The sequence below is a fragment of the Peromyscus leucopus genome, chromosome 4 (assembly GCF_004664715.2).
Source record: "Peromyscus leucopus breed LL Stock chromosome 4, UCI_PerLeu_2.1, whole genome shotgun sequence".
NCBI classification, from domain to species: domain Eukaryota; kingdom Metazoa; phylum Chordata; class Mammalia; order Rodentia; family Cricetidae; genus Peromyscus; species Peromyscus leucopus.
This window is the reverse complement of record NC_051066.1, coordinates 102,022,212-102,046,452: the sequence shown is the minus strand read 5'-3', so window position 1 is coordinate 102,046,452 and position 24,241 is coordinate 102,022,212. Positions and strand designations below refer to the sequence as shown.

General features: G+C 43.3%; 2 protein-coding genes across 5 annotated transcripts in view; one reads left to right on the top strand and one right to left on the bottom strand.

Annotated features, from left to right (window-relative positions):
- Fam227b (family with sequence similarity 227 member B) overlaps nucleotides 1-22,540 on the top strand; it is a 170,070-nt gene extending 147,530 nt beyond the window's left edge. The window contains exons 12-17 of the mRNA XM_037205193.1: nucleotides 4,174-4,271; nucleotides 8,882-9,042; nucleotides 16,016-16,093; nucleotides 17,049-17,123; nucleotides 18,978-19,047; nucleotides 22,241-22,540. Of these exons, the coding sequence (XP_037061088.1) occupies nucleotides 4,174-4,271; nucleotides 8,882-9,042; nucleotides 16,016-16,093; nucleotides 17,049-17,123; nucleotides 18,978-19,047; nucleotides 22,241-22,390 (632 nt within the window). The 3' untranslated portion in view covers nucleotides 22,391-22,540. The remainder of the gene's footprint in view (nucleotides 1-4,173; nucleotides 4,272-8,881; nucleotides 9,043-16,015; nucleotides 16,094-17,048; nucleotides 17,124-18,977; nucleotides 19,048-22,240) is intronic.
- Galk2 (galactokinase 2) overlaps nucleotides 22,523-24,241 on the bottom strand; it is a 112,880-nt gene continuing 111,161 nt past the window's right edge. For all 4 annotated transcript variants that reach the window (XM_028892704.2, XM_028892703.2, XM_028892705.2 and 1 more), the window contains exon 10: nucleotides 22,523-22,964. In XM_028892704.2, the coding sequence (XP_028748537.1) occupies nucleotides 22,757-22,964 (208 nt within the window). In that variant the 3' untranslated portion in view covers nucleotides 22,523-22,756. The remainder of the gene's footprint in view (nucleotides 22,965-24,241) is intronic.

Below are 24,241 nucleotides of genomic sequence, written 5' to 3'. Positions count from 1 at the left end.
GTTCTCCAGCGCTGCCCTGGCTAGTGCACCCGATGCTGCAGGCAGTAAGGGGTGGAGCCGGCTCTCCTGCTCTCATGACCTTGGGGCTGGATCTCCTGCCTGCTGTAGCTGGCAGAGTGGGGGGTGGGGGCGTCTTTCCCTCGCCCCTGCCTCCACACTACAGATGGCCAGCTCTCCCATGCTCATGCCCTCGAGGCTGGCTCACCAGCGTTCACCGACTTCCCTACTTCCCACCAATGAGGTCAGCTCTACTGTGCTGCCCAGGCAAGGTGCAGACCCCGCTCTTCCTAGTGCTACAGCTGATGAGGGGCAAGACCAGCTCTCCCTAATACTGTAGCCAGTGAGGCGTGGGGCCAACGCTGTACAGCCTTGAATATGAATGTGGTCCTAGGTGGCAGTCCAGACCAGGGACATCCACGTGGCCTTTGGTGGTAACATGGGTCATGGACATTGACACAGACCTCTGCTGCTGCATGGCCATGGACTCAAACGTGGCCCTCAGTGGCAGTACTGGCCAGGACTTTATCCTGGCCTCAGGTGGTTTCGCAGGCTACTCACCTCAGGCTGTTCCTCTCTACCCTGACATCTCCAGATCTACCTCTCTTCATAGTGTTTAAGCTGTTTGGCTTTTCTTTTTCTCTTCCTCTCCCATCTCTCCACCCCATCCTTGCACATCGAAATGGCTCGTGCTCGTGCAACGGGCAGGTCACGCTCTGGGGTGGGGGGAGGGAGCTCTGGGTGTCTTCAGGTGTTTCTCCAGCCCAAAGCTTCCAGAGGAAAGAAATCTCTGGCCAAAGTTAGACGGTAAAAGTGTAATTCAACGCAGAGTCATCCAGTCTCATGGTTGAACCGCCACCACAACCAACTAGAGAGACCAGCAGCTCAGCCAACGATGAGAAGTCAACACAGCAGGACATGTCCAGGCAGTTGCGGGTCTCCATTCTGCAGGTACACTTTTCTTCCTGAGCTAGGGTATGGCTCTGGGAGTCCCAGTGACTCAGACAGTGGTCAGTTTTCTCAAAGGAAGAAGGCACGGGCCCCCTAGCACTTGTGTCTGTTACCGGCTCTGTTGATGGGCAGCGTAATTCTTCTTTTCTCAAGGCGCAAGAACAGCGCTTTTTTTTTTTTTTTTTATCAAACCACTCTCCTTCTGTTTCTCCGCACCTATTCGCTCTCTTCTTTCTCTCCTTTCACTCTACCATCTACTTACTCACTTCCTACCAAACCCAGCATCCTGTTGTCTTGGCACCTCCCAGCATCCAGGATCTATTTCTTGATGATCCCAGTCCTGGTGCCAGCTGGGTACAAGTGAGTGTTGCTGTTTTGCTGTTCTTCACAGCTTCCTCTCCTCAGGGTGGTCCTCTGTTGCTCCCTTCTTACCAGGCTGGTGGAGAGGTGCCAGGGTGCTCACTCTGGAGAGATCAAATCCCTGGCCAAGGCTACAGCCACTGAGAGGCCACAGTGGCTGCCACCACCATCTTGATTCTTGAGACTGACTTCCTAACACTTTAGCTTCTCTCTCAGCTACTCACTGTTTTATTCTTATAAAACACACACACACTCACACACATGCACATACCCACACATGCACAAATATTTAGAAAGATGGTTACTTGGTTTTTGGCATGTATAACTTATCTAATGAAGTTATTAGATCTAATAACTTATTTAATGACGATAATAATGGAGCTGCAGATGTGATCCCTACTAAGAAATAAAAGAGAAGCAGCTTCTGTAGTTCCAACATAAAATAAAATGACACTTCCCTTCGAAGCCAAATGTGATATAAATAACTATTTCTTTATGTCCAAATGTCTTCATGTTCTTGAATTACTAAATTTAGTTGAACTGGCAATACTTGGGGATGTTAACGAAACCTCACATAGGCACAGCACTCCACAGTTAACCAAGTGTGTTGTGAGCACTTGAACCCTGTGGTCTCTCTGAAAAGTTACTCACGAGTATAGATACTGTGCTAACACAGCACTCAGGAAGGAGCTGGGTTTTACTTCCAGCATTGTAAAGACCCCTATGCTTCGGCCACAATCTAAACCATAAACTCCATGCGGGAGAAACAGAAAGATGCAGGTAGGAAGACAACTGTAGCTCTATTGAATTCTAATATGAGACTCAGGTTGTGGGGAGCATATGTATTAGGATCTGGGACAAAGTAGAAATAATTTTTAATTAGATAATAAAAATAAGAATATATTCACAAATAAGCAGACTTTCTTCAAAATACTCATCATTATCCTATTTTGCTGAAATAAAACTGCACCTGTATTTTATTCTTTATTCTGCATGTCACATACATTTTGTTTAATGGCCACTTGAGTTTTCTTTCCTTCATTTTCCTGATAGCTAAATACTGTACAAAAGACTCTTCTCATGAGCTTTGCTTTAAAGTAGATGTATCCTAAAGTAGACATATGAATGGATATAAACTAGATGTATCCTAAAGAAGACATATGAATGGATATAAAGTAGATGTATCCTAAAGTAGACATATGAATGGATATAAACTAGATGTGTCCTAAAGAAGACATATGAATGGATATGAACTAGATGTATCCTAAAGAAGACATATGAATGGATATAAACTAGATGTATCCTAAATAAGACATAGGAACAGTGACCCACTGTTTTTTCTGTTTCAACCATTTATTCGATTGCTGTGTTAATACAAATGAGCTGCTTGATCTTGCTTTAGTGTCCCAAGATCTATAAGTCATTTGCATTCCAAAAAGGTTATTAAAATAAAAACTGTGGAAGTGTCTGGAAAAACAATACTTTGTGTGCCCTTTTTAGGGCAATAACACAGAGAATAATCACATACATACAAGAAAAATTGCCTGTGCACATATAGTAAGGCTGGCATATTCACAGGTGGAATTTCCCAAAAAAAAAAAAAATGTAAAAAAAAATTGAAGACACAAACTGTATCAAATGCAGTTTTTGAAACTTTTCAATTAATCTCCACAAGTTTTCAGAGATCCTGCAAACAACAAGTACATGAAAACCATAATTAAGACTTATTTCCCTAAAATAAATCAATGGGCTAGAGAAAGGTGGGAAAGGGGGAGACTATCAAGACGTATTTATTAATAATCCTATATATCAATAATATCTAAAGTTTTTAAATTTTATAAGCTTTTTGCAACTTTTCTTTGTTTTATTTTTTGTTTTTGTTTTTGTTTTTGTTTCTTGTTTCTTTGGGACAGGCTTTCTCTGTATAGCAGCCCTGGCTGTCCTGGAACTCACTATGTAGACCAGGCTGGGCTCAAACTCAGAGATCTGCCTGCTTCTGCCTCCCAAGTACTGAGATTAAAGGCATGAACCACCATGACCAGCTAACTATTTTTATTCTTTTAATTTCTTTACTCATGTCTTCATTTATCTCTTATTAATATCCCTAGTTTAGGTTCTTTGCATGGTATTGATATATTACTTTCTATTAACGGCAGTTCTCAAACCACAGTCTGCATGGCAAGCTCTCGTCGGAGGGTAGTGGGCTTAGAGCCAAGCTTCCTTTGTTCTCAGTGCTCACTCTTTCAGTGAAAACCAGAAACTATGATCACACAGACCTGTATTAAGTTAAAGAAACACTCAAAATTGTCATCTCAGCACACGTGAAGCCGAGGCCAGAGAAACAGCCTAGGCTGCATAGCTCGCACTAAAACAAATAAAAAAATAGCAAATTTAATTTTTCCCTATGATTTCTTGCCTCTGTTGCCCATTCTAATTCCAAGCTGCTTTAGATCTGCTCCTGATTTCCAATGTCAGTTCATGGCTACCAGATGCTCTGATAGCATCAAATGCTTACCTGCCTCTGGCATATCAGGCCAACGTCTAGTATTTCCTATTGTGTAATGTCAAAGTTTATCCAAAAAACTTTCCTCAACTCTTGTTATTTAGCTTGTAGAGTGATTTAGTGAGACTGGCATAAGACACATTGCTGAATTTAACATACTTTAAAACCCAGCGTAATAGAATCCTAAGTAGAATATTCATCTCTTCCACTGAAGCAGCTCTAACAAGCCTCTGGTCAGTCTCGACCTTATTTCTGTCTCTGAGCACACTTAGGGGCACTGCCCAAAGGCAAAAGCAGGCCAGTGTGCCTCTTTGTGAAGGAGGAAGAAACAATTTTTCAAGGTCTTTGTTTGTTTGTTTTAGCTATAGACTTCAACGTGGCGAACATCTTAAAGAACCCGAAAGCACACACAGTGTCTGTACACAAGGATGAGTCGACAGTGTCCAGAGCACCGACAAAGGTACGCCACACCGCAATCGTAAGACCGCAGCAAGTGTAAGAAATCTCTTTGTCCAGTTGGCAATGTGAGCTCTTTCAATCCATTCACTTTATTCTTCTAAGCCAGTCCTTTCTACACAGCTTCTTTTTCGCTCTCATACTTAGCTCCTCTCTTGCCTGATTCTCTGTCCCTTTTTCTGCTGTCCTATCATTGTCCTATCTTAGTTCTTTTCTCTCTCATTGCCCTACGTTAGTTCTCTCTCTCTCTCTCTCCCTCCCTCCCTCCCTCCCCCCCCCTCCCTCCCTCCTCTCTCTCTCTCTCTCTCTCTCTCTCTCTCTCTCTCTCTCTCTCTCTCTCTCTCCATTTGTCCCCTAGTGTCTGAAGTTTCCAGTTTATGTACCCATGCAATCAGCAATTCTCTGGCCAAAGCAAGGTCATAAAAACAGATAAGCGTTTACACCAGGCAGTGACTGTCAGGCTTTCTTTATGACTCAAGGATGAACTCATAAAAGGAAAAGGTCAAATGAGAGGAAGAGGGACCTAGAATCAATTAGGGAAAATCCAAGAAGGGAAAAGGGGGGATCCATATGTAACACTGCATTCCTAAGTGTGGTTAGATAATAAGCTGATTAGTCAACCAAGGTGAAAGTAAAAGGAATTGAGATTTTGTTAGTTTGAAGTTAGCCTGGGTAGCACTTTCTTTTTCTTTTCTTTTTTTTTTTTTTTTTTAAGATTTTATTTATTTATTATGTATGCAATGTTCTGCCTGCATATATGCCTACAGGCCAGAAGAGGGCACTAGATCTCATTATAGATAGTTGTGAGTCACCATGTGGTTGCTGGGAATTGAACTCAGGACCTCTAGAAGAACAGTCAGTACTCTTAACCTCTGAGCCAACTCTCCAGCCCCTTTCTTTCTTATCTGCTGGCAGGGGAAGTGTTCTGGGTTGCTAGGCAACCTGCATCACAGCATGATGCACCTGGTTTGTAAAAGCCCTTTTGTTCTGAGTTAATGCTAAAGGGGGAAATCTCTAGAAGTGAGGATAACATTTGGGCTATGGGAAACAGGAGGAATTAAGCCTAATTTGCACAAGAGACAAAGATTTGAACCTAGCATCCTCCTGGCCTTGGCAGTTGTCTCAGTGAAAATATTTACCTTGTCTCAGGAACTAGCAGATAGTCTGAATGCTTATCTATCTGCAGTCTGTCCTTGGATGTTTGAGAAGTATCTCAGATAAAATACTATTGTCCAGAGATGGCCCTGGCCAGATGTTTGCTAATGAAGATAATTACAGAAAGGCAGACTTCTGAGTCTAATGCTAAAAGGGAAATAAAGGCTGAAAAAGGGGGTCTTGACTATGTGTTGTCAACACAGTTGGGGGATGTTATCCAAATACACCAAAAGTATAGGTGAAATTGTGCCCAAATGAATGATCAACCACACTGGTAGAAGTTCTTAGAAGAAGAGTCAGATGGGAAAGCTACAATAGCACACAAGAGATTCACTGCAGGATACAGCTGATATATTCAGAAGCCAGTATCACCAATGCTCCCTGAGTCTTGGCTTCATCCTCTGGACGACCCTTGGTTCTTCCAGGTATTAGCTCTGCCAGTGTCAGCTGAATTCCTACTTCATATTTCTGTGGCTTGCAGCAAGGGATGTTGTCAGTGATTGCCCTCTCTTCACTTCTTAGGTGTGGCCCTGGAGGAACTGACGTGGTAGATGCTGTTTTCTCGAATGTCACAGCTTAGGTCCTCTGTGGTGTTTGTTTGTTTGTTTGGTTAATTGGTTGTTTTTTTTTTTTTTTAAGGGAATAAGAGATAGTTTATTCTGGAGCCATTTTGAGTGACTGTGGCCTGGGAACACAGATTTAGGTTACCCCAAACTCCATGTTCTATTGTGAAAACAGTTTCATGAAGTGTTATAGTTTTACAGAACAAAGAAAGTCTTGAATCAAGGCAAGTTTAAAATGCACTGATGGGTCCATCAGAGAATGGCTACAGCAAGATGGATGAACATTTTCCAGAGACCCAAAAGTGCTATCTGATGGCTTTCTTAGCTTTGGGTTTGGTGGATGCTAGCGGCCTGCTAAGTTAATAGATTCCGAAAGGATTTTATCTATTAGTCACAATATGTCAGTTCTGGCATGGAGTTAGACAAGATATGGCTGTTCTGAGGACTCAAGCTAGCCTGAAATAATGTACCTAAGATGACTACCCCACCTCAATCCTAACATTCCAGTCTCCACAACACTGAAGTTCCAATTAGTCAGGCAGTCTCTGCAGACACAGCTTCTTTGCAGTTTTCATTCTCAGTTCTCCCTGTTGGACAAGCATCACACTTTGCACATGCAGAGGTCTCCTGCTATTTATTAAATATTATAAGGTCCTTTGTGCCTAGGATCTGCTCTAGATGAGGCTGAGTAATGGGCAGGACAGCAGTCTCCAGGAGAGAGGAATAGCTGGTAAAAAGCCATCAAGAAAGATGCTCAGATTTCTAGCAGAAGTCCTCCAGGTCCTTTAAGGTGCCTCACAGGGAGAGATGTCGTAGACTCAACACTGTGTTGCTTTAGAAAAGATTAGATAAGGTCATTGGCTTAAAGTTCTAAATTTGATCTTTAATTTATATACTAGTCAGGTTTTTAATCTGTTACAGTCTTTCATGTCAAAATTTTAATTTATCTTATTGGGTTTGACCATTATTCAAGAGTGGAAATTGTGCCCATATCAAATTGATTTTCTTAATTTCAGTATTCCTGTATTTCCTGGTCTTTAATAATCTAATCTAATGAAATCTCTTTCTACCTTAAATATTTAGTAAGTTTTTAGGTTACGAATTGAAATCTGTGGGAGTTTATCTGAACAGATGATGTTGTCATGGCATTTTTATGGCCATATTGCCAGACTAAAAAAACTGAAGAAAGGTCATGGAAACTCAGATCTACTCTTCAACAGATTCTGGGACAGGGGGATTTGTAAAGGCTAAGCGACCCTTCTCAGAGTCCACCAGAGAAATACAGTTAGAAGTAAGGCAGTTTTCTGTGCCATTGGCTCTGTCCCATTGCATATCTTTGGCTGCCACTTGAAAAGGTCAAGCAGTAGATTAAATAGGTTTAAATTAGCAAGAGTTTATTGCCGGGCGGTGGTGGCGCACGCCTTTAATCCCAGCACTCGGGAGGCAGAGCCAGGCGGATCTCTGTGAGTTCGAGGCCAGCCTGGGCTACCAAGTGAGTTCCAGGAAAGGTGCAAAGCTACACAGAGAAACCCTGTCTCGAAAAAACCAAAAAGAGAGAGAGAGAGAGAGAGAGAGAGAGAGAGAGAGAGAGAGAGTGAGTTTATTACAGTTACAGAAGCCCAAGACCTCCAGCCTACCAATTGGGCTTGTTATGCTTGGATCTGGAATGTCCCTAAAAGGTCCCTATGCTGAAGGCTTGTTCTCCAACTGGGGGTGCTGTTGGAGGTTGTGGGAAATAGTAGGTGGTGGGAAGTGAAGTAGGTCTCTGGGGGCATAACTTTGAAGGGTGTTCTCTCTGTGTGTCTCTCTCTGTGTCTCTGTGTCTCTCTCTGTCTCTCTGTCTCTGTCTCTTTGTCTCTCTCTGTCTCTGTCTCTCTCTCTGCCTCCCTGCCTCCCACCCTCTCTCTCCTTCCTCCCTCTCTTTTCTTCCTTTTCTTCAGACTAAATAAAATCTCAGCCTTGATGTTGAACAAAAGGCCAGAAAGGAAAGCATAATATTAAGCAAAATGTTGCCCATTTTCTTCCTTATGTGGAATCTAGGTTTAAACATAAATGTGTATTTATATACCTATATAGCGGGCTATAAGGGAAGAAGGAGGGAGTGTAAAAGAAGGAAATGGGGGATAACAAGAATTAATAAAGCAAGAAGAAAGAAGAAAATCCTACTTTCATGTGGAATCGTGTGTGTGTGTGTGTGTGTGTGTGTGTGTGTGTGTGAGAGAGAGAGAGAGAGAGAGAGAGAGAGAGAGAGAGAGAGAGAGAGAGAGAGAGAGAGAGAGGACAACAGAAGAGGGACTATTGGGGTGCAACTCGGGGAGAGTCAGGAGATTATGATAGTGAGGAGTGAATATAAGCAAGATACAATGATGCATTTGTCATAATGAAACCAATTATCTCATGACAGCTAATATATTAATAATAGATGATAAGGGATGGGTGGATGGGTGGATGGATGGATGGATGGATGGATGACTGGATGGACAAAATTAGAAAAGCAGCATCCATAAAGAACATTCTTACAAATACTCTAGCCTAAGAACCTGGTAAGTCCTTTACATTAAGAAGGGGCTGGAGAGATGGCTCAGTGGTTAAGGGTGCTGGGTTCAGCTTTCAGCACTCACATGGTGGCTCACAACCATCTATAACTCCAGTTCCAGGGCATCTAACACTGTCTTCTGGCCTCTGCTGGCACTGCACACCTTTAACAAGCATACATAGTGCAGGCAAAACACTCACAGACATGAAAATAATGTTTTTTAAAGGATGCTTTATAAAACTTCCTTTTATGTATTTTTATGTACCCAGTAGGAATTTTCTTCATACTTATAGTGTAAGTCTATTTACAGTTCTTCAAGAAAAGTGGTGACTGCCTTGTTCTTTCTTCTTCCTCCTACAGTCCCACTACAGGAGCTTGGGTCCAGAGTTTCACCGAGTTCTCTTTGATTTTGGAGGTCAGAGCCCGCTAATTTTGTACTATCTTAAAATGCACAAGTCAGGTGGTATTTCCATCACTCATAAACAAACAGGAAGTAAACTCACCAAGATACTCCAAGAGCCATATCCTTCCTAAGCTTGGCTTCAAGGCGATCAGTTTCTAAGACAGTGGAAACTGTCTATTTTCTGTCCCAACTTTTAAATGTGTTTTGACTGGCACTTTATGTAGTATTTACTTAGGCTTTGTTTACTTCTGCAGCATGTTTGACTTAACTGATGTCTCTTTTAGCATCAAGGCTATGATCTACTATATAAGCAAAGCAAAGAGAACATAAAGCCTGACCACCACCACCCCCAACATGCTGAGTCCCTTCCCCAAAGTCTGTCTTGCCACCTTGTTGTTCCATGCTGGTTAAAGCATTTGTCATAATTGTTGGTCGTTGGCTTCTGACTCCCCAAAGGGAGTCTCATGTGTGCTTTACTTGTGGACACTTTGTACACTTGGAAAATACCCATCATGGTTCAGGAGTCACTGTCGACCCAGAGGAACTCTAACTGGGTCTAGTGCAAACTTCCCTCTGTGTATAGGAATACTAAGATTTTTCTTCATGATATCTATTTCTGTCTTTGAAAATAAAAGGTTACACTTTACAAATCCTTGATAGACAGATAGCCCGACTGAACTCTGGCCTCTATCTGTACTCTCCTGTGGAGGGCTAACAGTACACTGTTGTGCTCATGTGGTTTGCTAAATAGCACAACACATCACTGTTTGTTTTTTCATATAATAAGGACATTTATAAATTCTGTCACCTATTTAAATTAAATTAATACTCATTAATGGAGCAGTAGCTTAGCAATACTCCTTAAAAGAAATCATGGGGTAGTGATAATATTTATAATGCAACATAAATATAACTATATCTTATAAATGTATAAATGTAAGTTTTCAAAAACAAGGAAGTGGCCAAATCATGCTTCATCTGTTCCCTGCAAGGGTTCTTTTTCAGCCACCCTAATGAATGAAGTCAGGGATGGCCAAGTCCTTCTTGCTATAAAACAAAAATGTGAAAAACAAAACCTAATCAGAAAGTAGCTAGTTCCTCTATTGGTCTGGGTTCTCTAAAGGAACATAACTGATAGAATGAATTATTAATTAACTGAATGAATAAGTTATAACTTATTAATAAAAACATCAATGAGTTGATAATGAATGGATATATTAATAATGATTTGATATGTTAAAGGGGATTTATTAGAGTGGCTCCCAGGCTGTGGTACAGGTGGTCCAACAATGGCTGTCTCCCAGTGGCAAGGTCAAGACAGGCTGTCTATCTGGTCTGCTGCTAGAGTTGCTAAGGATTTCCAGAGATCTGCTGGTCTGCAGTTGGTGTTAGAATCCCAAAGATGTAGGTTCTAACACCAGAGGGTGTGGGAGTCAGAACACAACTTTTAGGAGCTGCTGTTGGAACTCTAGGTTCTGGAACCCAAACTCAGGTCATGAGGCCTGTGCAGCGAGTTCCTTCATCGCCCGAGCTGTCTGGTTGTTCCCTTAGCAACATGCTTTTAAGAGGGATGTTATGCACACCGAGACAGCAGCCTCTTGCCATGGGCAGAGGGAGTCTGTCTGCAGTGTCTCCCCCATGCATCCCTGTCGTCTTGAGCTTTCCTCTTCCATCTCTCCCCTCATTCTGGATTCTAATCTTAACTAATTATTTTCCAGATGTTTCAACTCCTCCTCACTCAGTGTCTGAGTTGCTTTCTCACCTGGGCATGCCTTTATTACCCGAGTCCAGGGTTCAAGCTGTTTCTTGCAGATGACTTAACAAACATTGGCAGGAAACCTATTACGTTCTGGGTAGTGTGTTGTGTACTAGGGATGTGGCCACAGTCCACCTTCAGAAGCCCACGCTGTCATCTTCACCAGGACCACCAAAGAGGCAGCCTTTTTGTAACCACCTCACATGCCTCCTTTAATACTTTCTATTATTATTCACTCTGTCCTCACTGTTGCAAAACTTTGCAACACTGTTGCTCACTGGTCTCTATGGTGGCATGGTCAGATCCCACAAAACGGCTTCCTATGCACAGAAATAACAGAATCCACAGAACGTGGGTATTTTCCCATGTCCTGAAGCATCAGGATCACATCTGACACACAGATGAAGCGCAGGATGTTGAACCAGGGGACCTTGATCAGAGCACCTCATCCTGAGAGAAGAGGGAAAAGGGGGTCTCCAGGTCGCCTTTCTCCACGAAACTAGCGCTTCGGGGATGTTTGCTGCTTCTCCATGATTGTGTACATCATTGTCTACACGATCCAGTCTCAAGATGACCTGAGAAAATGTCACCAGAAGAGTGAGACCAAGAGAAAAGGGCAGAGAATGGAGCAAAGAGACCTCAAGGAGCACTGGAGAGGTTCTGAGGTAAAGCCTTGTCTTTGTTGTTCCTCTGGTGACGTCCCAGGGCTGCAGTGACCAACTGGATATAGCTTTGTCTCCTGCATCCCACAGAAGAAAAAAGACCATGAAAGCATCGTCAGATAAAGGACGCACGAAGTATTTAAGTCCTGCTCTTGTTAAGGATGCATTTCATTCTATTTGTAGATGACTTTTGCTTGAAGCTATTCTTCACTTCCTGGGAGGGTGGCTTAATTTCTTTTAGAAAACTGCCAGTTAGAAGTGGGGGTGAGGACTTGTGAAGTGAAAAGCGTTTTTAAGAACACTCAGGACAAAGGGGCTTTGTCCTGTGAGCCTGAGGCCGAGCACATGTGTGCCACAGGTATTCTGCAGCCACCCGGAGCCAGAAGTCATTAGAAAAACGTCAGGAAGATGTGGTCCTTTCTTGTTACAAACTCAGTTTAAGTTCTGATTTTTTTTTCTTTTTTGTTAAAAAAAAAAAAAAAAAAAAAAAAAAACGAAACACAATTGGCCAACTTGTTGTTACCCTTTACACAGTTATCCTGACCCAGACATGGATGAGGTGTAATGAAGAAGCCCTGGTACACAGGGCTTGTGGCTGGAAAACCTCCCCAAGCATGACGAGAAAGGTGCCCATGAGCTGTCAAGTATACTAAGAGAATACACCACTGTGTGCAGTTTTGGACACGTAGCAACTTCTATGGATTATAAACTACCTAATCAAGAAAATAATTCTCAAGAGGCTCTGTGCAGAAAAGCCTGATGGCCTGAATTCAATCCCCCAGCCGGGGAAGGAGAAAATCAAAGCCGAACAGCTACCTGTACATGGTGGCACACATCACACACATACACACATCTCATACACACACACACACACCCAAACAAACACATACATGCATACATCACATACACATAACACACACATAAACAAATACATACATCACACACATACATCACATATACATCACACACACATACACACACTCACATCACACACATATCACACATCACATCACACATGCACACATCACACACACATAAACAAACACATACATCACACACACACACCACACACATACATCACATATCACACATATACACACTTATATCACACACATATCACACATCACATCACACATGCACACATCACACACACATAAACAAACACATATCACACACATACATCACATATACATCACACACATCACACATACACACTCACATCACACACATATCACACATCACATCACACATGCACACATCACACACACATAAACAAACACATACATCATATGCACACACACACCACACACACACACCACACACACATACATCACACATCATACATATACACACTTATATCACACACATATCACACATCACATCACACATGCATACATCACACACATAAACAAACACATACATCATACGCACACACCACATATATACATCACACATCACACATATACACACTCACATCACACACATATCACACAACATCACATCACACATGCACACATCACACACACATAAGCAAACACATACATCACACACACACACCACACACATACATCACATATACATCACACATCACACATATACACTTACATCACACACATATCACACATCACATCACACATGCACACATCACACACACATAAACAAACACATACATCATACACACACACCACACATATACATCACACACACATCACACATACACACACTCACATCACACATATCACACAACATCACATCACACATGCACACATCATACACACATTGCACACATGCACCTAAAAATTACTTTTAAAAAAGAGAGAGAGAACATTTGTCGTCATCCAGAGATTCTTCCTAGGGTCCGTGAACTACAGTAGAAGGTCACTGTAGTTATAAAAATGGTCCATCCTCAGAGATCACTGATCAGAACAAAGGGAGAAGGTGACCACTCAGGACCAGTGAAAACTTCAGAAGCACAGGGCATTACTGATTGTTTTAATGTGTCCTTTGCTTTGCATAGTGAAGCTGCTATTAAGCTCTTGATTTATGTATTGCTTTCTAATGCATGTGTCAATTCTATTCCACGACTTAATGAGAGAAAAGAAAAGCTTTGCACTTTTAATCCCAGCACTCGGGAGGCAGAGCTAGGCAGATCTCTGTGAGTTCGAGGCCAGCCTGGTCTACAGAGTGATTTCCAGCACAGCAGGGCTACATGAAGAAATCTGTCTCAAAAAAAAAAAAGGAAGGAAGGAAGGAAGGAAGGAAGGAAGGAAGGAAGGAAGGAAAGAAAGAAAGAAAGAAAGAAAGAAAGGAAGGAAGGAAGGAAGGAAGGAAGGAAGGAAGGAAGGAAGGAAGGAAGGAAGGAAGAGAGGGGGAGAGAGGAAAACAGAAGAAAAAAAGAAAATCCTTATATTAGGAGGAATTTTTACCATGGCATTCTCTACTTTTCCGTTACACCCATGAGCACCATGGTCCTGTTGTCCTGTATGGCCTTCCTGCCATATCTTGCAATAATACACTTAGAAGATGTCATCTGAGCCTCAGTTTCTTCATTTATAATTGGACCCTACAGCTTCTATGATCCACTCTTTCCTGCTACATGGAGTGTGGACTACAGACTCCAACTGAGGCCTCTAAGTTATCTGTCTTGGTTTGGTACAGCCCAACCACAGCTGTTGTGACATTCAGAAGAGAACAATTTTATTTGTCCCCAAATGGCTCCTTCTCCACATAGTGGCTTGCTATGCATCCTTGGAGCCATGCATGGGGTTCGAGGCCAATTCAGACAAGGGAACTGGAAAGCATGTTGCCACAGCTTTCCCAGAGGGGCAGAAAATGGCCATTATTCATAATTTACAACTTTTAAGTACTCTATATTTCTTCAGCAGGGATAAAATCGTGGCTTTAAGTGTCTGAAGAGAATGAAAACTAGGACACTCATTAACACACATTAGCAAAAGTCTGCTGAAAACCATTGCTGTTAAACAATACAAGAGAACACTGAGGTCTTCGTCAACACTAGCATAATATGGCCCAGAACTACACTGTACAGTACAAATGGACAATAAGGACCAAGCTTGTAAGTAATTAGAATGTCTTTATGAAGAACTTATACCCGGCTCATTTCAATAAAGCCATATGTTCAAACTTGAAAATTTTCAGGAACTGAAACATAACTCTATTTCAGTACCAATAGTATTTTCTTGGAAAACCCAATTCACCCAAAATGCCGCACAACTCATTTCACAGATGCTTACCCATGGAAGCTCACCCATACTCAGGACACAGCAGAACTGTACAAAGGAAGAAAAGCTAACTCCTAACCAGTACTCTAGGGGATTGATTAAATACTAGCAGGAAATAGTTGCATTCCACATTGAGCATTTTAGCAAGATTCCTGGAAAAGCATGTCATTAATTGTTCAATCCCCCTACCCCAACGATAGGACTTTCTGAAGCTTTTCCCCAGAGAAGCTGAGAAGCCACAACATTAGATGCGTTAATGTGGCAAAGAATGCCCCAGGCAGTGGAATCAACCTGATGATTGTAGGTCCTCTGTTCTGGGGTTGGTTGATGACTATGTGGCTGCAGGAAGGTTTGGTGGATCTGGGATTTCAGAGTCCTTATTCAGGTAGAAAGTGAGACAACTATCCTTTTCCTACCATGTGCCTGCCCCAGCTCCCAACTAACCTAAAACAGTAAGCATGCACGCCTCCATTGCTGGGTTCTTGGGCAGGACAACATAAAGAGCTCCTTTACAGATACCACGATACAACATCTGGACTTCAGAACATTCAGGCACAGGTCCTCAGTGAAAGGTTTTGCAAACATTAAAATAGTCCCTTCAGCAGAGCACAGTGGTGCATCCTGAAGTGCCACACTTGGGGAGTGAGGTGGGAGGATCACCTGAGCCTACAAGTTCAAGACCAGTCTGACAGCATCTAGACAACAAGACACAACAAATTTTGTCTGTCTACAGCAGTTACCACAGACATGTATGTGTGGGAGAATTGTGATGTGTAGTTGCAAGATGCCAACTACTGTGCTAAAATAATATAGCTGTACAAATGCAGACACAGGAAAGGGGAAATGGTTTCAGTTCGGGGAATGCAGGAATATGAGGGAATTTTCTCTTTTGGTTATGTTAATGTTTTCATTGTACATTAATATTTTGTGGTTTTGAGGCAAGGTCTTGCTATGTCACCCAGGCTGGCCTGGAACTTGTGATCTTAGCCTCCCACGTGCTGGGATTAGGTTAACTGAGCATCTACATTGGTTGGTACAGTCTCAGAAGAGACTTTGAAGTTCTCAGTAGATTCCAAAGGAAATACTTAAACAAGATTACAAAATTGGAGTAGAATTTAATGCTTACTAAAAATTTAACAAATTTCTGTTTTTAAACACACACACACACACACACACACACACACACACACACACACACACACACTACAGGGTTTATAAAACTGCTAAATTAGAATGCCTAGGGAAAGAAGCTCAAAGCAAGCTGAAAAGTGGTCTTTACGCTCAGCTCTTTATAACGGCAGACATGGCATTCACATTTATGCTTGATGTCTCGAGAACGGAACCCAGGCCAGAGGCTCCCTGAGAAGGGTCCCATTTACCTTTCCTAAACAGTCCTCACTGGAAATCATTCCTTGACTGTCAGCCCAGCACACCCCCTGCTCCAACATACAGTGACATCATCAAGGAGGCCAAGAGGAGATTTGCAAAGAACAAAAGGGATTTTAGGAGGTAAGTCGGAGCAGCACTGTGGCTTTAAGATAAGATGTTTTAGCAACCAGAGGTGGTAGTAGAAATTGCCTGAACTTGATCTCTGCTGGTGAGGAGGGTTCTTGTTGAACATCTTCTAGAGCCCCAGATTCTTTTCTCAGGTCAAGTGTCTGTGTTGTAATCATGGAGCCTGACAACTATCAGGGACTAGAGTGGGTAAGAAGCCTTCCTGTGGGGTACACCCCAGTGTAGGAAGACCAGATCACCAAGCAATAGAGACTGGAGCATTGCCACTTTACGAAGATGAACTTGGAAAGCAGGACGGGTGTGTGCTGTGGAAGCAACATCTGGAACTGGGGTGGCAGCCGGGTGGCGTGGAAGAGACTGAGACAGGGCGGACTCTCGGAAAATGTTTTCTCCGAGAACGTTTTCTCCTTGTGCTTGATAAGCGATCACTCCTGGACAGTCGTGACACTTTTATGTGCTGCAGAGTTAGGAATGGGCTATGCAAGAATGCCCGCGAATTTTTACAAGGCAAATCTGGCATGATCTGCTTTATGATGTCAAGGTAACTGTCTACAGACTGTTGCCTTTGAGGGAAGGAAGGACCAGACCCGGCCTTGGGAATTCAGTGCTGCTCATGGAACAGGGAGATGAAGGAGCAGCCATTTCGGTTCTAGCCAGCATGGAAGACACAGTCTGTGCTCCTCTCCCTAGGTGTCCCCATCCCCCCCCACTCCCCTCCCCCACAAGCATGCCCACATAGTGGGGAAAGGTGTTAGTAAGCCCTGATGGGAGCAGTGAGGCGTTGTCTCAGGTCACACGGCTGGTGTGTTTCCAAAGGGAGTGTGGGGAGGGCTTGGCACACCAGGCGGTCCCTGGCTTCTTGCTGTATCCCGCCCCACGTAGTAGGCTCGGCTGCTTTGTTTTTAAATGTGAACTCGAAATGTTGATGAGTTTTGTTTCTATTCTACAGAACAAAGCAAAGAATCCGAGAAGACATCAAGACGCTGAGAGAGCAGCAGGAGACAGTTGACAAGGAGCTTGACCGGTTTGTGTAGCCCTGGACTTTGTAGTGCTTAAGTCGCTTTCCATTGACAAATTCACAGGAAACCACAGCGGGTTTGCTGTATGAATAGACTTCAATATCTACAAAGAGTGATATCCCACTTAACAGTCCACCCACAGAGTGCTTCTCCACCTTCCTAATGCCACAACCCTTTAATACAGTTCCTCATGTTGCGGGGACCCCAACCATAAAATTATTTTCATTGCTACTTCATAACTGTAATTTAGCTACTGTTATGAATCATAATGCAAACATCTCTGTTTTCCAATGGTCTTTGGCAACCTTGGGGTTGCGACCCAGGGGTTGAGAGGCACGGATCTAGAACAACCCACTAACTCCCTTCATTTAAAAAAAAAAAAAAATCACCTTCTGCCAACTGAATTCATTGCTAAACATTGTGATTATCTAGTTTCACTTCAGCCATAGGACTTAGCCTGTAACTGTGCCCTGCCTGGGAAAGACATAAGCTAGAAAACAGCCCTTCTGCTGGCCTCTCTGGGACTGCAGCCTTGTGGCACTTCTGACCCCGCTAGGCATGCAAGCATGTTTCCTGATGGAGCGGGGATGATTTGGCTGATTTCCTTTGTTTTATAAATTGGCGTATAAAATGGGAAATACAACGAGTCGAGGTGGACTGACTCCCTCCGCTCAGATGATGCGGCCCTTTTTAAGCCCCCTTGAGAGACTGGAGCTCGACCAGTCTCTGTAAATGTTCTGCATTCCCAGTCACCAGACAAAGTCCAACCCACAGCTTTAGAAATCTTATCTTACCCCTTACCAAAAAACAAAACAAAATCCCATCAGCTACCACTCCCTCTTGCAACCCCTAAAGTAGGTCATCAGATTCCCAGTGACTCAAACCAGAGCCCACAGGAACCGTGTCTTCAAGCTCAGAACATGAGGGGGTTCTCAGAGAGGATCCGAATCTGCATTCAAAGAAGCGTGTGTCACACAGGAGAAAGGGGAGGTGGAAAAGCTCTTGTGGATAGCTACCCCATGCACCAGTGCCAAGAACAGGCTCACCATATTACCCTCCACGACAGTCATGCCAAATGAGGCCATGAAGAGGAAACACAGTCAGAAAGCAGGGGTTAGTAGTGAGGATAGTCACAAAACTTGATGAATAGACAAAAACTCTTGAATTACATGTTGTAAAATGTGAATTTTAGGCCATGTTACCTATATCCCAATAAGACCAGGAGGCACAGATGGGTAGATTTTAACAAAATGAAATACAACTGTGTCTAAAAGTAACACACAACTCAAGGGGTGCACAAGAGAAAGGGCACTGGGAAGTTGGGGGCTCCGCTGCCTGCTGCATCAGCTGTAGTATTTCTCAACTTGAATAGTTGCTAACTAAAGATCCCTGGGGTTTGTCCTCAAGGAGCTTGACGTAGCACACACCCTTGCACAAATGTGCCTTGGCCATCTCCTTATCTTCCCCAGTGCCATTGTGCGACACCCCCACAAGTTCTGGACAATGGAGGCAGTTAGGGTAATGGTTAGTGATGTATCTAACTGAAGGCGGCGCTCTTCCGCTGGGGTGAGAGTCACAAGGCGCTAGGGACTAAGGCATCAAGGAAAGGCTTGGATTAAAATCATCTGCTTCCTAGACTTGTGTGTGAGGTAGTGACAGCCATTTTGCCTGTCTGAGCCTATTATATCCTCATTGATAGACATGATGAAAGTTATCCCTGCTTGCTAGAGTTGTAAGGAGATAGCATTCATACACGTAGAGGGCCAGCAAGAGCACAGCACAGTCAGTCTTTGCAAATACTGGCTAGGAGATGCATATGAAGAGTCCATTTGCTCAAGTGTTTTTCTTTATTCTATTAGGCTCCAAGCAAAGGCTTCCAAAAACATCCAAGAAGTCAAAGTAGACTTTGAGAATTTTCTACATAAAATGGTATGTTTCCTTCCTGGAAATAATTGAGAGTTCTCTCCACAGCTTTTTGCCTCCAGATCTCACTATGTGTCATAAGCAATGCACAGTCACACCACGCTGCAGAGGCAGAAACAACACATCCTTATCACTGATGGTCCACTACAGAGTGCAGATAACCCATTCTAAAGTCCACTGATAACCTCATGGCCACTGTCCTCATGCCTTGCTTCTAAAACAGTTCCTGGGATGGTGTCTGTAACTAAAGACCCCATAAAGTGCAATTGGGCAAAAACTAGAGGAAATTATTGGTGCTTGAAATTGTATTTTAGTTGATATTAATAATTCAGCAAAGCTAATATGATGCCATTAGCTTGTGTGAAAAGAATCCTCCTGCCCTCAACTCACCCAGTGCAAAGGAGACGGTGACAAAACTCCAAACAGAGCTCAGATGTGAGGAGAAAGGAGAGGGATGGAGAGTTCCTGTCCATTTTCCCGGGCCCTTCTTTTCTGCTCCTTCAAGCCTTCTGGGCAGTCCTGTAAGGTCTGAAGGATCATGCTTTCTGAAGGGCAAAACATGTAGATGCTGGCACACAGGAAAGCAGACTGGACTATCTGAGGCTATGGATGGAGGGATCCAGCATGAGAGGTTTCCCCGCTGCAGTCCAGACTCCAGAGCAATCCCATCAGCTGTGGGTCTAATACCCAAACCGGGATGAGTAAGATTCCTGAAATGTTTCTATTAGACACACAGGACCATTGGCTTTTTTAAAAAAAGTATTGATCATTATTCCTATTTTTCTTGATGTATTTCCTATTACTGAATGTATGAGAACAGCAGTGCACTTGAGCAGGTAAGGGCAGACTCTGCAAGGAGCTGTGGAAACCAGCCCACCCTGACACTACAGCTGCACCTCAGCCTCCTTCACTGTTACCTGTGGAAGCAATCTTCTCTCAGCTTTCCATCAGTAACACAGACTCTTGAACAAAATCTCCAGATTTAGAGCCCACATTTTCAAATGTTAATGGGACAAACTAAATACATTTGCAGTCCTGATGTGGCCTGCTTTCCTGTTCTGAATGCTGCTGCCTGGTCCGGCCAGGGCAGCTGACATGATTCTTCAATGCATTTTAAAGCAAACCCCTGCATTCTCACAGAGCCTTCCACACAGCCAGGGTCTGTAGGCCATATTCGTGTTCTGCTGGTCCGCACTGCCTACTCACTAGCTTTCAAACTCTAGCCATCCTTCAGTGTCACACTCAGAGTCCATTTCTTTATGAGCCTTATGCCCTTGGTCCCATCCCTGTTCTTCAAGGAAGAGCTGGATATGCCTCTCAACTTCTAGAACACCAGTTGCTGAGGGTAGGTCCAAAGAAGTTCTTAACGGACATAGAGTCAAACCAGAGTAGAATAGGTTCAATGGACTCTGTGTCTCCTCAAAGACAAAACACCGAGAATGAGTGTGTCCACGTGGAGGTGTGCACACTGACCTGTTAGAATGAGTGTGTCCCTGTGGAGGTGTGCACACTGAACTGATAGAATGAGTGTGTCCACATGGAGGTGTGCACACTGAACTATTAGAATGAGTGTGCCCCTGTGGAGGTGTGCACACTGAACTGATAGAATGAGTGTGTCCCTGTGGAGGTGTGCACACTGAACTGATAGAATGACTGTGTCCCTGTGGAGGTGTGCACACTGAACTGTCAGAATGAGTGTGTCCCTGTGCAGGTGTGCACACTGAACTGTTAGAATGAGTGTGTCCACATGGAGGTGTGCACACTGAACTATTAGAATGAGTGTGTCCCTGTGGAGGTGTGCACACTGAACTATTAGAATGACTGTGCGCCTGTGGAGGTGTGCACACTGAACTGTTAGAATGAGTGTGTCCCTGTGGAGGTGTGCACACTGAACTATTAGAATGACTGTGCGCCTGTGGAGGTGTGTACACTGAACTGTTAGAATGAGTGTGTCCCTGTGGAGGTGTGCACACTGAACTGTTAGAATGAGTGTGTCCCTGTGGAGGTGTGCACACTGAACTATTAGAATGAGTGTGTCCCTGTGGAGGTGTGCACACTGAACTGTTAGAATGAGTGTGTCCCTGTGGAGGTGTGCACACTGAACTGTTAGAATGAGTGTGTCCACATGGAGGTGTGCACACTGAACTATTAAAATGAGTGTGTCCCTGTGGAGGTGTGCACACTGAACTATTAGAATGAGTATGTCCCTGTGGAGGTGTGCACACTGATTATTTAGAACTACTGAACATTTTCCTCATCATCCTCAGAAGGAATTCCATGGGGAAAATCATTAAATGGGCTAACAGCAGTCTCACATGATTCAAGTTTTGTTTTTTAAAGAATTCTAAACCAACCACAAATTATCTGTGGGGGAAAAGGCCATGAAAAAATGCGGCATTATAAACAAATTTGATTCTTAGATTCCTGTGCTTAAGAAAATTCAAAATTCTTTCAACAAATTTGATCCAAATTGCCCAGGTATTTAGAAGAAAATGTGTCAGGAGCTGTTTTTAGGGTGAATCTGGGTTTCCTGGTGACTTGTTTTTTAAGAACTACCCCAGCCTGCCTAGGTCTTTTAGAGACAAGCAGAGGATGAACCCCAGTCACTGAATGCTGGTTAATGGGCCAACACAATCATATGACACAAAAACTGTGGTAATATTTGGGTGATTCCAACCACGACACAACTGCTGTGTCCGTCACATGAATGTCTCAGCAAAACCCACTTTGGTCTCTGCATCCCGCAGTGTAACTTGGAGAGGGCTTCTGGGAGTCTGCCATCGGCATGTCACCACTTGACCAGACACTTCCGCCCTCTTTTGATAAGTGTCCTAAGTCCTCACTCCACCCCTGTCAATGTCAGATCACACTCTAGGCATTTGCCTCACCCACACCTGCATACCACACATCTGCCCTACACCAAGGATACAAGCAGGCCTTGCCAAGCATCCAGAAGAGGGGTGTGGGGTAGGGGTGGGGCTGCCAGAATGGGCATGCTTCTTGGATTGGAAAGGCATTTGAGAAATGGTAGTGTGAGTGGAAAGAAAGTCAATTCAAATCTTCTTCTGAAATCTATCTTTTGGCCCTCCCCTCAAAGTGATCTTCACCATCTTCAGAGATACAGGAATCTCCCACTCAAGTATACTGTGTGTGTCTATGAATATTTGCAAATCCTTAACCATGCCCACTGTGTCCACAGCGTGTTGAGGCTAAACTCAAGGAGGAATATAAAGGATCATCAATATCACCATCCTCAGAGTCACCACAGTCGCCACAGTCGCCACAGACACCATCGTCATCATCCAGTATCCTGTCAGAAGACTTCTACTACCATGTGGAAGAGAGCTAAGGGGAGCCAGCAGTGACCACCATTCACGAACAACACATAGAGTTCAGCTGCTGTAGTCTCATTGTAGCAGTGTTCAATGAAAAGTACATTTTGCTATTCATCTTTAAACATCCTCAAATAAATAAATTTTAGTCATGCTTTAAAGATTTATTCTTGGCATATCCTTGGCTCTGATTCATGAAAAATATACTCACGAGAGAAAAGTAGTCATTAAAAAGCATAGCTTTCACCATTTTTTGGAAATGCATCTTGATAATAGCAACCGTCCATCAGAACAGAACAGAAAGGGGACTGATTTGCTGTGGTACAGAAAGTCTGGCCAGCTCCAAATGCCCGAGATAGTTTCTCTGAGATGGTTTACATTGTTTAGGCCTCAAGGAAAACCAAAGCCCCGCCTCCAGGTTTGGTGGCGAACAAGCTGTGCTTCTCCCGAGCCGAGCTGCGACTGTTCCTGCGGTAATAAGCTTCGTAGACATTCGTGAGGAAGCTGGACAGCATGTCAGCAGGCACCAGGGACACTGTGCAGCCTCCCCAGCCTGCTCCAGTGAGTCGTGAACCTTTGGCCCCAAACTTCCTAAAACAATGAGAAGAAAAACAAAAACACATTACCACCTATAAACAAAAGCAAGAGCAATTTTTACAGAACACATCCACTTCTCAGGTTCTCTGAGGAGAGTATGGGGGGATTCAGGGATTTCAAGCTTTAAGAAATATATATTGGGAACTTGCCGGGAGGTGGTGGCGCACTCCTTTAATCCCAGCATTCGGGAGTCAGAGCAGGTGGATCTTTGTGAGTTTGAGGCCAGCCTGGTCTCCAAAGCGAGTTCCAGGAAAGGCACAAAACTACACAGAGAAACCCTGTCTCGAAAAACAAAAAAAAAAAAACAAAAAAAAAGAAAGAAAGAAAGAAAAAGAAAGAAAGAAAAAAAAAAAAAAAAAAAGAAAAAAAGAAAGAAAGAAATATATATTGGGAACTGGGAAGATGGCTCAGAAGGTAAAGTGTTTACCACTCAAGCAGACACATAAAAGGTGGATACTGTAGCCCAGATCTGCAAACCCAGAATTCAGAATTGGCTAGAAAAGTTATAGGCAGGCAGGTCCCTGAAGCTCAGCAGATAGCCAGTCTAGCAGAATTATGAGGTCTATGTTCAGGAGAGCCTCTCTCAAAAAATAAGGTGGCAAAATATAATTTTAAAAACATGTAAGGTGGAGAGCTATGGATGAAGTCAACCTTTGGCCTCTACACACACATACACATGCATGAATGTTCATTCACACACTTGTGTAGACAACACACACACACACACACACACACACACACACACACACATGAGAAATCTAAACTGAATATAATTTACAATTTTTTTTTCAGTTCTCAGGACTGAGAAACTTTTTAGGGCTATCTGAAGCTACTCCTTGGTGTTAAGGGTAAATAATAACTATCAACAGTGCTGACTGTCCAGGTCTGGAACCACCACTGTAGGTTCGATCCCATATAGCCATACAGTAGCTGCTGGAAAACTTGTGTAGCAAGTCTCCAGTTAATCAGGAAGGAAGATGAAAAGAAGGTGGGCAGTAGACATGAGCGTCATGAGGAATCAGTCACCTCAAAAGAGGGTAAATCAAAATCAGTATGTACAGCATAATACTCTCCATAACTGTTTCAGTTGCATTGTTTTGTTGAGATAAGGGAGGTATGCATGTGTACATGTTCCTGTGTGTGCACATGTACAGGTATATAAGCACCTGTGGAGGCCAGAGGTCAACATCTGATACCTCCCTCCATTGTTCTCCACTTTATTTTCGAAGCCAGGGTCTCTCACTGAACCTGAAGTCCATTGATTCTGCAAG